General features: G+C 35.2%; 1 protein-coding gene and 1 pseudogene across 1 annotated transcript; one reads left to right on the top strand and one right to left on the bottom strand.

Annotated features, from left to right (window-relative positions):
* The first annotated feature begins 4,594 nt into the window (after positions 1 to 4,594).
* On the top strand, positions 4,595 to 5,113 carry LOC146922403 (uncharacterized). The gene has a single exon (XM_085711528.1). The coding sequence runs from the start codon at positions 4,595 to 4,597 to the stop codon at positions 5,111 to 5,113; it is 519 nt and encodes a 172-aa protein (XP_085567654.1).
* Positions 5,114 to 5,825: 712 nt separating this feature from the next.
* Positions 5,826 to 7,164, bottom strand: LOC146922402 (cytochrome P450 76C2-like; annotated as a pseudogene).
* Between the last annotated feature and the right edge of the window lie 7,109 nt (positions 7,165 to 14,273).

The following is a 14,273-nucleotide window of genomic DNA, read 5'->3' as shown; positions in this document are numbered from 1 at the left end:
ACGTCTCATACTAACAAGAGAAGGATTATGAATAAGAGAATTAACTTTAGAGGAACCTTTATGTTGCTTCTATTTAACATTCACCTTTTTCTTTCCTTTATGCGAGAAAATAACACCAACATCTCCCAAATGATGATCCTTAGTCCATTCAAAATTCCACGGACCCGAGAATGATGTATGTTTGCGATAAGTAGAGAAAGAGGCTGCTTTGGTGGTTTTCACTTTACTTGAAACGTCATTCGGTCCGTGATTTGGATAGCCAATAGGTGGTGCTGATTGGTCTTGAGTGGCTTCCTGTAATAATGGACATATGGGGGAACAAACGGGTTGTTGTTGCACTTCAAAAGTTGCGAAACATGACTGTTACCGTCTTGCTCATCTATGTTATAGCCTGTTGCATCTTCTCTTGGATTTTTAGATGCCGAATTCTCCCAAACCTCCTTGAGGTCGTGGACAAGGGCATCAATAAAGGGCTCGGTATTATCAAAATCACCAAGCTGTTCGGAGAACTAAGAGGTAGAATCTAAAGCTTTATCATCAAAACGGACATCACGACCAAAACTAGATTCAGTTTCCTCCACAATTTTCATACTATAATGCTTGCCATCAATCAAAATATTCTCCACAACATTAATAGTATCTAGAAGTTCCGTACTAATAAGAATACGAGCAAAATCAAGGCGCTCCAAATTAGAAGTGCAAGAATCAACTTTAATAAATCTCCCAAGAAAAGAAATAAGAAACTCAAAGAATTTAATGTGCTAGACATGAAGAGGAACCCCATAAATCCAAAGCCAAACAGCTCTTTCATACACAATATCTTCGAAAGAGACCAAGCATGTATCTTAGTAAAGAAGCAATTGAAAAAATCTGTTGCATCACGATAAACCGACATCATGTCGTCATTTCCTGGGCAAAATAAAACCACGTTATCCCCCCTCTAGGCAGCACCCGTACATTATCAAACACGGCGTCAATAATTTTTTGTTGCACGAAGGTATAAATTCTCCATTCAACACTCTTGCCAACGCACCTTTACTTGCCCAAACAACATCATCATTATCGGAAGTAAATTTGCGCATAACATTCACAATCGATTTCCCCTTAACCGGAACACCATCATGAGTGATCTTTTTCCCTTTAAGTAATTCGGCATAAGATATTTCACCACCAACAACATTCAGCCTTTCTTTTTCTCGTTCCTCCTCACTACCTATTGCGGTCGGCTTAACCTCCTCTAAAATTTGTTTTCTAGCCAAGGGCAGCTCGCAATTCTCCACTACTTTCATCCCTCCCTCCTTAATATATTCTCCCTCATTATTTTTTTCCTCTCACGGTAGTTTTTTTCCCATCAATATTAATTTTCAACTTATTTTTCCTCCCTCTTCAACAGACTTCATACCTTCCGCCCGCTTCGTAATAATTCTTTTTTAACTTCCCCAAACCTATCAAAACGCGCAACATTTGCCCACACTCTATTCCGACCAAAAAAGACATTATTCAAAGCTTTCGAAGTTTAGCGGTGTCTTTTACATTAATAAAACGCACGAATCCGTAAACTTGGCCGCGCACATTTCTAGTTTTAGAGACATAAACGCCCGATAAAATTCCACATACCTCAAACGCCTTACATAACTCAACATAATGCACATGTTCCGGTAAATTTGTGACGTAGAAGGAAGCCCTAGAAACGAGATGAGTTTCCTTGCGGTGTTGATGATTGGGAAGCGAAACATGACTAGAAGGAGGAGGACGTCCGAAGCGTGATCTTCCTCTTTCGGTTACGGAATAGCTGCGCTTATAATGTGTGTGCCGAGAATAATGCTTGTTGTGTGATGGTGATGTATGAAAGCGTGAGTGATGGTACCGTTCGTTGCCGTTATAAGAGAACCCTAAATTTCCATGATAGCCTCGATTCACGTGAATGATCCTTGTATTGTCTTCCCGAAGATCAAAACCTATCCTCCTTGTACCTGCTATCCTCCCCGAAGTCTCCTTGCCGCGAAGAATTCCGTAGCCCTGTCCTGTCCTCGATCACCCGGTTGGATCGCTTTTCGACGTCCGTATCTCACCGTAGTCCAATCCCCACCCTTTTGTGCCACCTCGGCAAGCGTCCCTTCCCTCCCATAGGCCGGCAAGTGGTGCCGACGCGGTTGCCGAGGTTTCCCCCATGGCTGCCCTCCTCTCTCTCACAGTCGCTCCTCTCATTCTTTTTTGTTTTTTTTTGTGCCTATTTTTATCATTATATCATACTATACTTGAATGAGCATGAGTGTACACAGGATATTTGCTCTTCCCGTTAAGTAAGGAAATTGTTGTATAAGTCGTCCCACTTTCATACCTATATTGTATCTGCTTCACAATTATTATTTTTTAATACTCCCTCCGTTTCAAAATGAGTGTCAATTTAGCCAATTGCACATGTATTAAGGAATGAAATGAAATAATCATTAGACATAACACTTTTACTATATTGCCCTTAGTTTATAAGAAAAAAACAAACTTAAAGTTGCATTGAAAATTGTGTGAGAGAAAAGTTTGAGTATTTATTGAGGGTAAAGTTGGAAGAAGTTGTATTGGAAATGTAAAGTGACATTCATTTTGAAACAAATTTTTTTGACTAAAGTGACACTCATTTTAAAACGGAGGAAGTACATCTTTATCATTTAGGTCCTTTATTTTTATGATGTAGTGATGCTTGGTTATTGTCTATCATGTTGTTGTTTGCTTACTTTTTCCGATAGTCGCCAGGTTCATTCGGTACGCACTACGTTCGTAATCTACTAAGAATTAGCTATGTGAGGGTATACAAAGTCGGTTCTTTTGGGTTCATAGTATTCTATATTTTTTTTACAGAGTTCGTAATATATTATTGATATACTAATAATTATAATATCAACAAATTTTGGCATAATTTATTTAAATAACAAAATATGGTCTAATTAAAATATGAAATTTAATAGAATTGTTTTATATCAAAAGTATTAAACAAAAAACAAAAAAATAACATTAGAATGACTCAGAATGTAAAATATGAAATTAATTGTTTTATATCAAAAGTATTAAACAAAAAACAAAAAAATAACATTAGAATGGCTCAGAATGGGTCAGCAGAAAAGTCTATCTTGACAAAACAAAAAAGAAGAAGAGAAGTCTATCTAATTTAAGGTCATGTGAAGAAATAACTTGCTTGACCAATGCCTTACCCAATTATTATTTTTTTTCCATAGAAAAAAGAAAAAGAAGAAAAGCATCTAACACTTGTTTTATTTTATCTTTCCATGTTCCTCGAAGGCCAAAACCGCTTCATCTTCTTCACTGGTGTCACTTCTAAATAATTAGAAAATGAATTGGCACGAATTTGTTTGCGATTTTCATGGGAGAGCAACGAATTATGTGACTAAGCTTTTTCCGTTGGCACATTTTTGACCATTTTACATTAGCCACTCTTATTTTTTGATCCAAACAACCTCTCTACTTTGGTCCAATATAGTCGTCACTCTCTTTGTATCTAGGGTGTTTGGTTAGATTTTAGATTGGAGGTGTGTTTAGGATAATAAGATCCTCCAATTGGTATACTTTTGGTCATAAATAGAGGTGGAAATGAGTTAGGACGGGTCACGCTTTGCAAGGCCTAAGCATGACCTATTTTAAAATTTATAGGTCCGAGTCCGACCTATTGTCGGTCATAGACTCATATTTAAGGCTGACTTGACCGCTTTAAAGGCTTGATGAAGCCTAAAAGCCTATTTAAAAGCGTATTTACATCAATGCCTAGCAACACCTACAAACCTATTACTAAATAGCCAAATTCATTAAAGCCTAAAGCACACGAATAAGTTTTCTATTAAATAACGAAATCTTATGAATGTCAAATCACACCAATGTACCTGCTACTAAATAACCAAATCATATGAATGCTCGAGTTTATTAAAAAAAATTACTTCAACAATACTAATAATAGAAAAGATATTATATAAAAAAACACTATAGGTTAGCCCGATAAATGTAATAGGCCTTTTTGTAAGCCTTAGTCTAACCTATTTAATTAAATAGTGCTTCTAATTTAACGAGCTCAGCCGAGTTAAGTTTTAAATAGACTAGGTTATAGGCCCCTCCCGAGAGAATCTAGCATGTTCCCACCCCTAGCCATAAATTCCATCATCTTGTCCTGCGAAAGGATTAAAGAAGTCTTACCCCTCTTATGTTGACTAATTCTCGATTTTAACCCCTTTATTTTGAAATTTGGAATTTTAGTCTCTTTATCTCCTATTTTTTGGGACTTTGCACTCCAACCACATTTTCACTCATTTTGCTGATATGGTGCTTATGTGGATTATATAATATTTTTTGAGTTAATATAATATTATCTTATTATTCACCTAATAATGAACATCAAATATTAATAGAAAATGATGTGTTTGTATATTAGAGATGAAATATATAGTTTTTTGTCTGACTTAAAGGGTTAATTTGTTATATAATAAAAAAGATAAAAAATTGCAAAAGAAATTTTGTCTGACTATTTTTATATAAATGGTTTTACTTATAATTTTAAAAGGTTTGTTGAAATAGTTGAAAACAACTTATATAAATGTCGGTACATAAGGAGTGTTCGGTAGAGGATATGGAGCGGTTGGGGTGGGAGGATGAAGGTAATGCATGGAGTTGGCGGAGACGGTTGTCGGCGTGGGAGGAGGAGAGTGTGAGGGAGTGTGCTGCTTTGTTGAATAACGTCATTTTGCAGTTAATATCCGGGACTCTTGGAGGTGGCTGCTTGATACGTTACATGGTTATTCGGTTCGTGGGACTTACGGGTTCCTCACATCGTGTGATGAACCGAACGGCGGGTGTGGCTTATAACAATGTTTGGCATAAGCAAGTTCCTTCTAAAGTTTCTATCTTTGCTTGGCGTCTTCTCCAAAACGAAATTCAAACCAGAACTAATTTGGTTCACGGACATGTTCTTCGGCATGACAATAATTTGTGTGTCGTGGGTGTGGTATCATTGGAACGGCGGATCATCTTTTTGTTGGTTGTACTTTTTCCGGGAATGTTTGGTCTCTCGCTTTTCTTTGGCTTGGTTCCTCCTTTGTTAGTCCGGGGGGATTAACGATCACTTCATTCAGCTTTTGCATTTAGCGGGTATGCCGCGATCTACTCATATTTATTTTAAGGTTATTTGGTGGCTACAACTTGGGCAATTTGGAATGCTAGAAACAACCGCATCTTTTCGGATGCGGTGGTTGATTCTCACGACATTCTTGAGAAAGTGAAGCTTAATTCTTTTTTATTGCTTTCTTCGAATTATGTTCCTCTTGCTTTTGGCTTTCATGATTGGTGGAGACACCCAATTACGTGTATGGGTGTCATGTAATTTATTTTTTCTTTGGTGGTGCTACCCGTTTTGTTGGTACCTTGGTTTGTAACGAATACTGCGTGATTCATCACTCTTAGCACACCTTGTGCGGGGTGAATCACTTTCGTTTGAGCAATATATTCCATTTTGATTTGTTCAAAAAAAACTTATGTAAATGTCATAAGTTGTTTTTCCACGATCTCTCAAATACTTTTAACTAGTGCTTATACTACTAGTAAACTAATTCAAATAAGTGTACATAAACCGGTCAAAACATATTGAAGTGCATGTTTGGTATCACATTGAATTTGTCCGAATCACAATGAGTCACCGAATTTAATAGAAATTACGAAGTATATTTACTATAAAATTGCGGTAACTCATCGTGATTGTGATAAATTGACTCTAAACTTTGATGAGTACCAAACATTAAAACTTTGTATGATTGAATTTAAAACATTACCATCTAAGCTTTGATAGGTACAACTCGAAGAGGTTGAGCCTTATGTAATGTAACTCCAAACATATGACTCATATCCATATCATCATGTTTTAGCTCATGAGCAAGCTTGAAGTCAAAGTGATACAAAAGAGAAGCCAATATGTAATGAATGGACCTAGAAGCCAAAGGTAATCCAGGACAAATTCTTCTACTCGCATTATATGAAATATCTATTGTTTAATGGAACATTCTCGCCTTTTATATTAGTTTATGGAAGAACTTACTCGCAAAAATGGATTTTGAGTCTCTTGACTTAATCATCAATCATCGTGGTCGTGGATCAGTAGGTAAAAGTTTACCAGTATGAGAATAGAATTAAAATCAAATGCTAATACGGCTTAAAGAATCTAAGACCAGAATTCGATAGCAAGAATTAGATAGATAATCGAAACAAGTCTAATTTAGAATGCAAAGTGAAATACTTACTGTAAATAAGTGTAAAACATCATGGCGACACAATTCGGAACTCTCTTCATCGAGAAGATCCAGAAAAGAATCTACCACATCATTGTATTTCTTAGATTGATCAGAAGCTCTTGAATGTATTCTTTCTTCCATCACTTCATCAAAAAAATCAAGCAACTTCCCAAAGTAATATCTCATCCTTTTTCTTACACCTTGTGGATCAAAAAATTTGAAAAAGGGAAGAATCAACAACATTAGGCCTTCCAACTTCTTCCATAATACCAATCACAATTTCCTTAAACTCCCTTGATTTCTTATCATCGTCCTTCGAACCAAAGTAATGAAATAAATCCATAAATATGAAAGTTTCTGATATGGAATTCATAACTGTTGCAAGAACAACTTCTCCAAAATCAAATGCTTCACCTTTCTCGCAACATTTATACACGTAGTTTATCAAGTCTGGCACTTTTCTCTTGCGATGGAATCTTGTTGAGTCAAGTTGTTGAGGTGAGAATATTTTTGTAGCACAAGCTCTTCTAAGAGCCCTCCATTTGGCTGATGGTGGCATCCATACCATTGAAACTTTGTCATGATCAAGTGTCTTTGCAGCATCTGGGACTGTCCTGCTAGAAAAAACTATGACATATGTGTGAAGTGCTTCTTTGGCTATTTGTGGAGAAGTGGTTGAAATTCCTAATTTGAGAGTAATTATAGGTCCATAAATTTTAGAAAGGTGGGTGAAGGCATCTAAAGGGTTTTTGCCAACTAGCTCCAAGATGTTTCCAATGATAGGATAAGGGCGAGGACCTGGTGGAAGCTTGGAAGATGGTTTAGAGGTTTTGGTTCTATGGCTAGTGATGAGGAAAAAAATGATTGTCCACGGGATGGTTATGAAAACGAGTCAACAAAAGTTGATATACTTGGTACAAATTTTGAACTAAATACATTAATTTTTGTTGACAAATTTTAATTTGTTTACATTTTAAGATGGATGTGGCTGTCTATATATATATATATATATATATATATATATATATATATATATATATATATATATATATATATGGGGTTTGCTAGAACACACCCACTAGTTTTCATGTGGGAGTGTTTTAGCAAGTAAATAACTAAAAAGGGGTTAAATACACCCTAAGGTGTATGTTGCTATAACACACCTTCTAACAAAAACAAGTGGGTGTGTTCTAGCAAATCCTATAGGCATTTGCTAGAACACACCCATTAGTTTTTATGTGGGAGTGTTTTAGCAAGTAAATAACTAAAAAGTGGTTAATTACACCCTAAGGTGTAGCTTTACTAAAACACTCCCACATAAAAACTAGTGGGTGTGTTCTAGCAAACCCCTATATATATATATATATATATATATATATATATATATATATATATATATATATAATGAGAGGGAGATTGTGGGACGAGGTTTGGAGATATAGAAAAAGTATGTCCTCATATATTTATGGTTATTGCTTTTCCAACCCTATGTCATTCTCACGTGCCATGCAAAAATGATCAAAATATATTTGGTTCGGATTATATAATCCGAACCAGTTGTTAGTTTTTTTGGATTATAAAATCCGAATTACTACGATCTGTGATTTTTTGTGTTTTCTTTGATGTAAAAGGTCTCTATTGACCGTCTTATAATCCCCGCATAAGCTGCAAAGCAATTGCGGGGATTATATGTACGGTCAACAATGACCATGACATCATAAACAAACCTAAAAAACAAAAAAAAAATGTTGAAGAGAAAGTAAGAAAAAAGGTGAAGAGAAGAATGAAGGGATTTGTTGAAGATGCAAGGCTATTTATAGCTTAAAACGAGTCATAGATCATAACAACGGTAAAATAAAACGTGTTTCACCGTCCAACCGTCCAAAAATGCATTGAACACTCCACTAACCGTCCAAACCTTTGGTGAAACGCCGGTGTCCAAAAAAGCTGAGTGTATTCGAATAATATAATCCAAATTTGACAAAAAAAATCGGATTATATAAACCAAAGTGCACCAGACCGTGTTTTTGGAGGGTTTTTATGGAAGATAACATAGAAAATAAAATTAAAAAATGCATTAAAAAAACAAGTAAACAGCTTAAAACAACACAAGCACCATAATATTCTTGGATGATGTTCAAAGAGGTGTTTTTTAACTCGGTCCTGCAGGCACTGCCAAATGACATATTTAGATCGGCGAGCCAACCGGATCGAGTTCATAAGAACCTCTTCGTAAACATATCCGCAACATAACAATGAAAGAAAAGGTGTTTCAAGAGGATCGTTCCGAGTTAGATCATGCCGCCTTGCCAATTGAGATATTTATATCGCCAAGACACCAAGATCTAGCTCATAGCAACCTCTTGGTATTCAAAGTTTTTTTTTGTGTTTTGCAGCAAATAAACCAAGACAACAAGATCTATCCATATATTTTTGTGTTTGTGTGTTTTACCGGAAATGATAACGAAAACTCGAAAACACTTATTTATAGAGGTATCTAGACGTTGTGGACTACGAAGCGGACGGTGCAATGTGGACCATACAAAAGAATCCTATGCAGAATGAATTCGGATTATATAACTCAATTGCACTTACGACCTAGTTGAATTTGGTTTATATAATCTGAATTGTTTTTACTCCCTATAAAATTGAGTTGAATTCGCATTATTTTAGCGTTTAAATGAACATCTATGGCGTAAAGTAAAACATAATGAAAATTTAAATAATATATATATTATATTATTTAAAACATAATAAAACAACCTAATTCAACAACATATAACTAACCATAGATAAAACATAATTCGACAACATAAAACACGTAATAGAAACAACATAAAACACGTAATTAAATAAAACATAGCACATCACCATGGACCATCTAAATTAATGTCATCATATGGTGCGTCCGGGAGTGCCCCGATCTCTTCTTAGTTCCCGGGCCGGAACAAACTTTTCGAATTTGTTCAACGGATCCGACAAACGTAGTGTCCAACTCGATATGTACTCACCAAAGATCGCAAACTTGGTTCTCACGTCGTCGTTCATGAGCTTCATCCGGCTGAACCGCACACTCCCGATTGAGTGGGTCGATGGACGTCGATACTCAACACCATCTACCCTCCATGTGTCTTTATAGTTGAGTTCGTGGTTGATTTGATCATGTTGACCCTTCAACCCGAAGAGGGTGACATCGTTGTGAATTACGAACGGATGGGTGGTTTCCCCCATTGTAGTTAGCTTGGTGTTCGAATTAAAGACAGAGTTTTCCATGGTTTTTTTTTCTTAGTGTGGTTTATTGGTTATGAAAATAGGGACACCTATTTATAGAAGTTTACGAGCGTCCTGGACCACAGTAAGCTTGTCGGTGCAATGTGGACCACGTAAAGAAAAAAATCGTACTTCGGATTATATAATCCAAAATGTCCCTCACCCTACATAAGGTACGTAGTTTCTCTCATTTTTCACCGGTATCGAATAAATTTGGATTATATAATCCGAAAACCATGGGTAGGAATTCAGATTATATAATCCAAAGCACGTCGTTGTTTTTTGGATGGTAGTCGGTTGTTCAAACTTGATTTTACAAGTTTTTTGACCGCATTTAGTGTAGTTATAAACTATGTAACCATTTCCCCTATAAATAGGCTTCAAACCTTCAACATTTCTCACACCATCATCTCACACCCTTTCCTCCTCTTCCTTCTGCAACAATGTGTTTCCATCGTTGGCCTTTCATAAAAAGAAGTTGCTTTGGAAACTCGGGGATTGTATGAATGATCAATAGGGATGGCAATGCGCCGCAAAAAAGTGTGGTTTGTACGGGTGTCGAGTTGATCTGTCTGAATGCAAATTTTACCAATCATGTCTCTTTCACTCAATAGAGGAAACAAACCTTTACCCGAGTCCCCTTCTCCCCCACCATCTATTTATCTTTCCCTTTCCCTCCCCATTTCCTCCCCATCACCTTGCGCCGCGATTTTCCAAAAGCGGGGGCCGATTTTTGTCGAACCAATAGATGGAGAAAGAAATGCTCAAAATTGGGGGACGGTTTTAGCATTTCGGGGCCCGATTTTGGACTAACAAACAAAGTTGTTTTTAAAATCAGTTTTAAAATTGTGTTTTTCACCTTATAATCACTTTTAAATCACTTAACCCAATTATAACACACCCAAATCAATTCAAAACATTGTCCATGATCATAACATTTGTAATGAACACTTTTACCACTTCAAATCATCTACTACACATCCAAAATCATGATCAACCTCATTTTTCACATAAACCTCAAACTTCAAACATATAAAGGATTTTAAAATGTTTGAATAATAATCATCAACCACAACAAGATTTTCACCAATTTAAGCTAGATTCTCAAAATAATCACTTCAACACATATCAACAATGAAAATTAAGCACCAACAACAAGTTTTCAACCATTTTCATATACCCAAATTTACCACATAATTATGAGAACAAAAATCAAAACTTAAAATCATCAAAATCATAATACATTCAAAACAATGATGACCCATAAGTGAAAAACTAGATTATAGCTTATTAAGTGAAAGAATTTATCCCCCTTACCTTGTTTCTTCAAAAACTAAACCAATCTCCAATAATCTTCACTCATTTTGTGATTTCCTAGCTTCCTCTTCACTTTGTGCCTTCCTCTTTCTCTTTTATTCTCCTCTTCTCTCTCAATCCTCTCTAGCCTATCTATTTTGTGAAGTGCGAAATGTTTCTAACCCTAATTTCCTCTCATGATTTATCTATATATACCTCAATAATGAGCTAGGTCACTACAATTCATAATGGGTCTCAAAACTTTTTTTGAATGGCAATATATATATAAATAAATAAAGAGAGAAATAGAATGTACAAGATACGACACAAGGTCATCCTAAGATGCCCCAAAAATCGAAAAAAAAAAAAAACCTCCTAGAATACACCGAAGCCCAAACAAACGAGCTAAGGGCAAAAAACAAAGGAGAGCAAGACCACAAAAGAATAAGGAACAACACACTTAATTCTAAAAAGTTACTACACACTTAACTCACCAAAACATCGATTAATTACCACTTCAAAATAATTACCTCTAGTTACTACTAACTTAGTAAAAATAACCAATCACACTAAAACATTAAAATATTATACATTATAAAATTACGAAATTACCCTCATTCCACAATTTGCAAAATACCCTCACCCTAAAAATGACATAAATACCCGTCTCACCCAAAAATCCACTAATCTCAAATCAAACACACAAACAACCAATTAATCACATATAAATAAATAAATAAAATATTCCTAGCAAAAAACGGGTTGTTACGGTGATGTGCTAATAAGCCTCGCGTACCACAATTTCTACCAACTACATATGTCCTATTTGGAATAAGAAAAGGATGAATGGATGAGCTTTGGTGTTGCGGCTGAGTATGAAGAGAGATAAGAGATGATACATGTTCTTAATCCAAGTATTCATAAGTCATAATTAATAGGAAACTTGTGTAAATCCAACAAAAAACATAGAAGAGTTTCGAAGAATCATAATCACCGTTAAACATCTAATTAAACAAACCGGATATATTTGTCTAATCAATCAAAACATGCAAACATCCTTAAATTTATAGCCTTTAATAATAAGTTTTATAAATTTTCTAGTAGAAAACAAAAATGTATGTGGAGACGATACACATACTAATTTATTAGTTGAAACAACTTAGTGCACTTACTATATTTGTCATCGTATAACATTGTTTCTCCTTGTGTGTGCAAGAGAAAAACAAAATGTTTCTTTATATTATTTTTTAAACTATTCTCGATAGAAGAGGGGTCACATGTTCGAACAACATTATAATTTAACCTCCCACTAAGGTTAAAAAATTATCCTACCTTTTTAATATCTAACCTTTTTCCTCGGGGTAAAAACATTTTTATTCCATCACAAGAGGTTAAAAAATTAAAATTATTTTTTATAATTGGATTTTTTTATACAACTTCCTTACTAAGTATATTAAAGGGACAAATAAGATAATTCAATATAGTTAAGGGACATTTTACTAAGTGTTCTAAAATCTATTAAATCTATGCAAAGTAAGTTTGAGCTTTAAACATTATAAAGTGGTCATATCTTTTTCTATTTGATACATGCAAAAGAAAGGGAAATATATGGCTAAACTTGTGACATTTGTTTATGTTATGATATACTTTTTGTCCTTATTTCGTGTTACAAAGGGGGTAAGAAATTTTTCATTGTGTTGAAATTGTATTATTTACTTCTTATGTAATCTTCTATCCCCTTTAATTTCTATCATTCTTTTTCCTCTTTTCTCATTACAGCACACGTTGAATGTCATAATGATTCCGCTTGTGAAAAAACAGTTAAGTGTATGCTTCCTAGGATTCCTCGGTGTATTAAATACCAATGTCTATGTGGTTATTCAGATGATCCTGGTAATCGTTGGAGTACAAGACCAAAGAGAATACAAAAAGGCTCTACATAGAGGAAAGGCTTCTTGCACTAGGAAAAGATATAATAAATATCATATATGATAAAATAGTCTATGATATGTAATTTAATTATTGTGTTGGCACCTAATACTTGAATTGTTTTTTTTTCCTTCTCGAATTTCAAAGACCGTGCAGTTATGGCTTGTTACTATAAGACAATGATAATGAAATGAAATAAATCATAAAATATTATTATTTAAAATATCATTTTCTATCTTAATTTTATTAAACACACTAACTCATATTAGGATATTACTAATCATAACTCAAAACATACTCTTACGGTAGATTAGACGATTCTACTGCTCATGTTTTTCTTTGAGAGATAATGTATCAAGTATTTACCTTTTGACCTAACCACAATTTATTTATGCCCCAAGTTGATCCGAGCTTTTGAAGTGGCTAGAAAAGGTCTGCCTAAGGTCACTTTGGACATTCAGCCATGTCCATCAATACTATGTCTGTCAAGAGTTTGAAATTTTCCACCTCGACTTGCACATTGAATAGCACTCCTTCCAATTCATGCGGTGTTCCATCAACCACCCCCACAAACTTTTTAGCTGGAGTCATCCTTAATCCTTCGATCTTTTTGAACGTTTCTATTGACATCGGGATGATGTTGGACCCTAAATTACATAAAGAATCCCTAAGAAACTCACCATTGATAGAAATTAGAATATTAAAACTACCGGGATCATTGATTCGATGCGAGTCTCTACTTTTGTGTTGGCATGGTAATCTCTGGATAAGGATATCCATTATGATGTTGTCGGCTGTTCTTTAAGTTTTAGAAGATCTTGTAGCATCTGCATGCAACACGGATTTTGCTCCGGCATTTCTTTTGTCGACATTTCTACCTTTAATCTCATCGGCTTTTGCAAGAATTGCTCTAAGCTTCCAACTTGACCTTGATCTGCTCATGTTGTGCAATTCACTTTTCCTTGGAAAGCATCGGTGCCTTCCTCTTCAAAGGCTTCGGTACCGTGACTTTGAAAGCTTTAGTACCTTCGGTTGCGAAAGCTTCGGTGCCTTCTTCTTCATTTGCGTCTTCCTCGACTTCGTCTCGCTCATGGCCAAAGTCTTCCCAATTCCATATTTAGTGTTATTTGTTGCGTCGGGTATATTCATTGTCACCTCCAATTCCTGCGGGTAGTCCGTAATTAATGACAGTCATTTTACGTTATTCTTAGCATGTTTTTCGGTCATTTTCGTAGGTTTAAGCAAAGAAAAAGGAGGTTTAGCATGTTTTTCGGTCATTTTCGGTAGGTTTAAGCAACATAAAGGAGGAGTATTATAACGATTGAATATGATTTCGGGACTTTTGTAATGTTTTCTATATTTGAGTCTTTAATTCTAATTTTCCCGAAACATAGCAATTTTAGGGGGTTTTTGAAGTAATTCACGGAGAAATCATGCAAATCGGCAAATGAAGAACATCGAAGAATTTTTAAGACTTTGGGAAAACTAAGAATGAAGATT

Source organism: Medicago sativa, chromosome 5 (genome assembly GCF_051527215.1).
Source record: "Medicago sativa cultivar Bolivia chromosome 5, Bolivia_mono, whole genome shotgun sequence".
NCBI lineage: Eukaryota > Viridiplantae > Streptophyta > Magnoliopsida > Fabales > Fabaceae > Medicago > Medicago sativa.
Note: the sequence above shows the minus strand (reverse complement) of the source record. Positions and strands in the feature narration are given on the sequence as shown.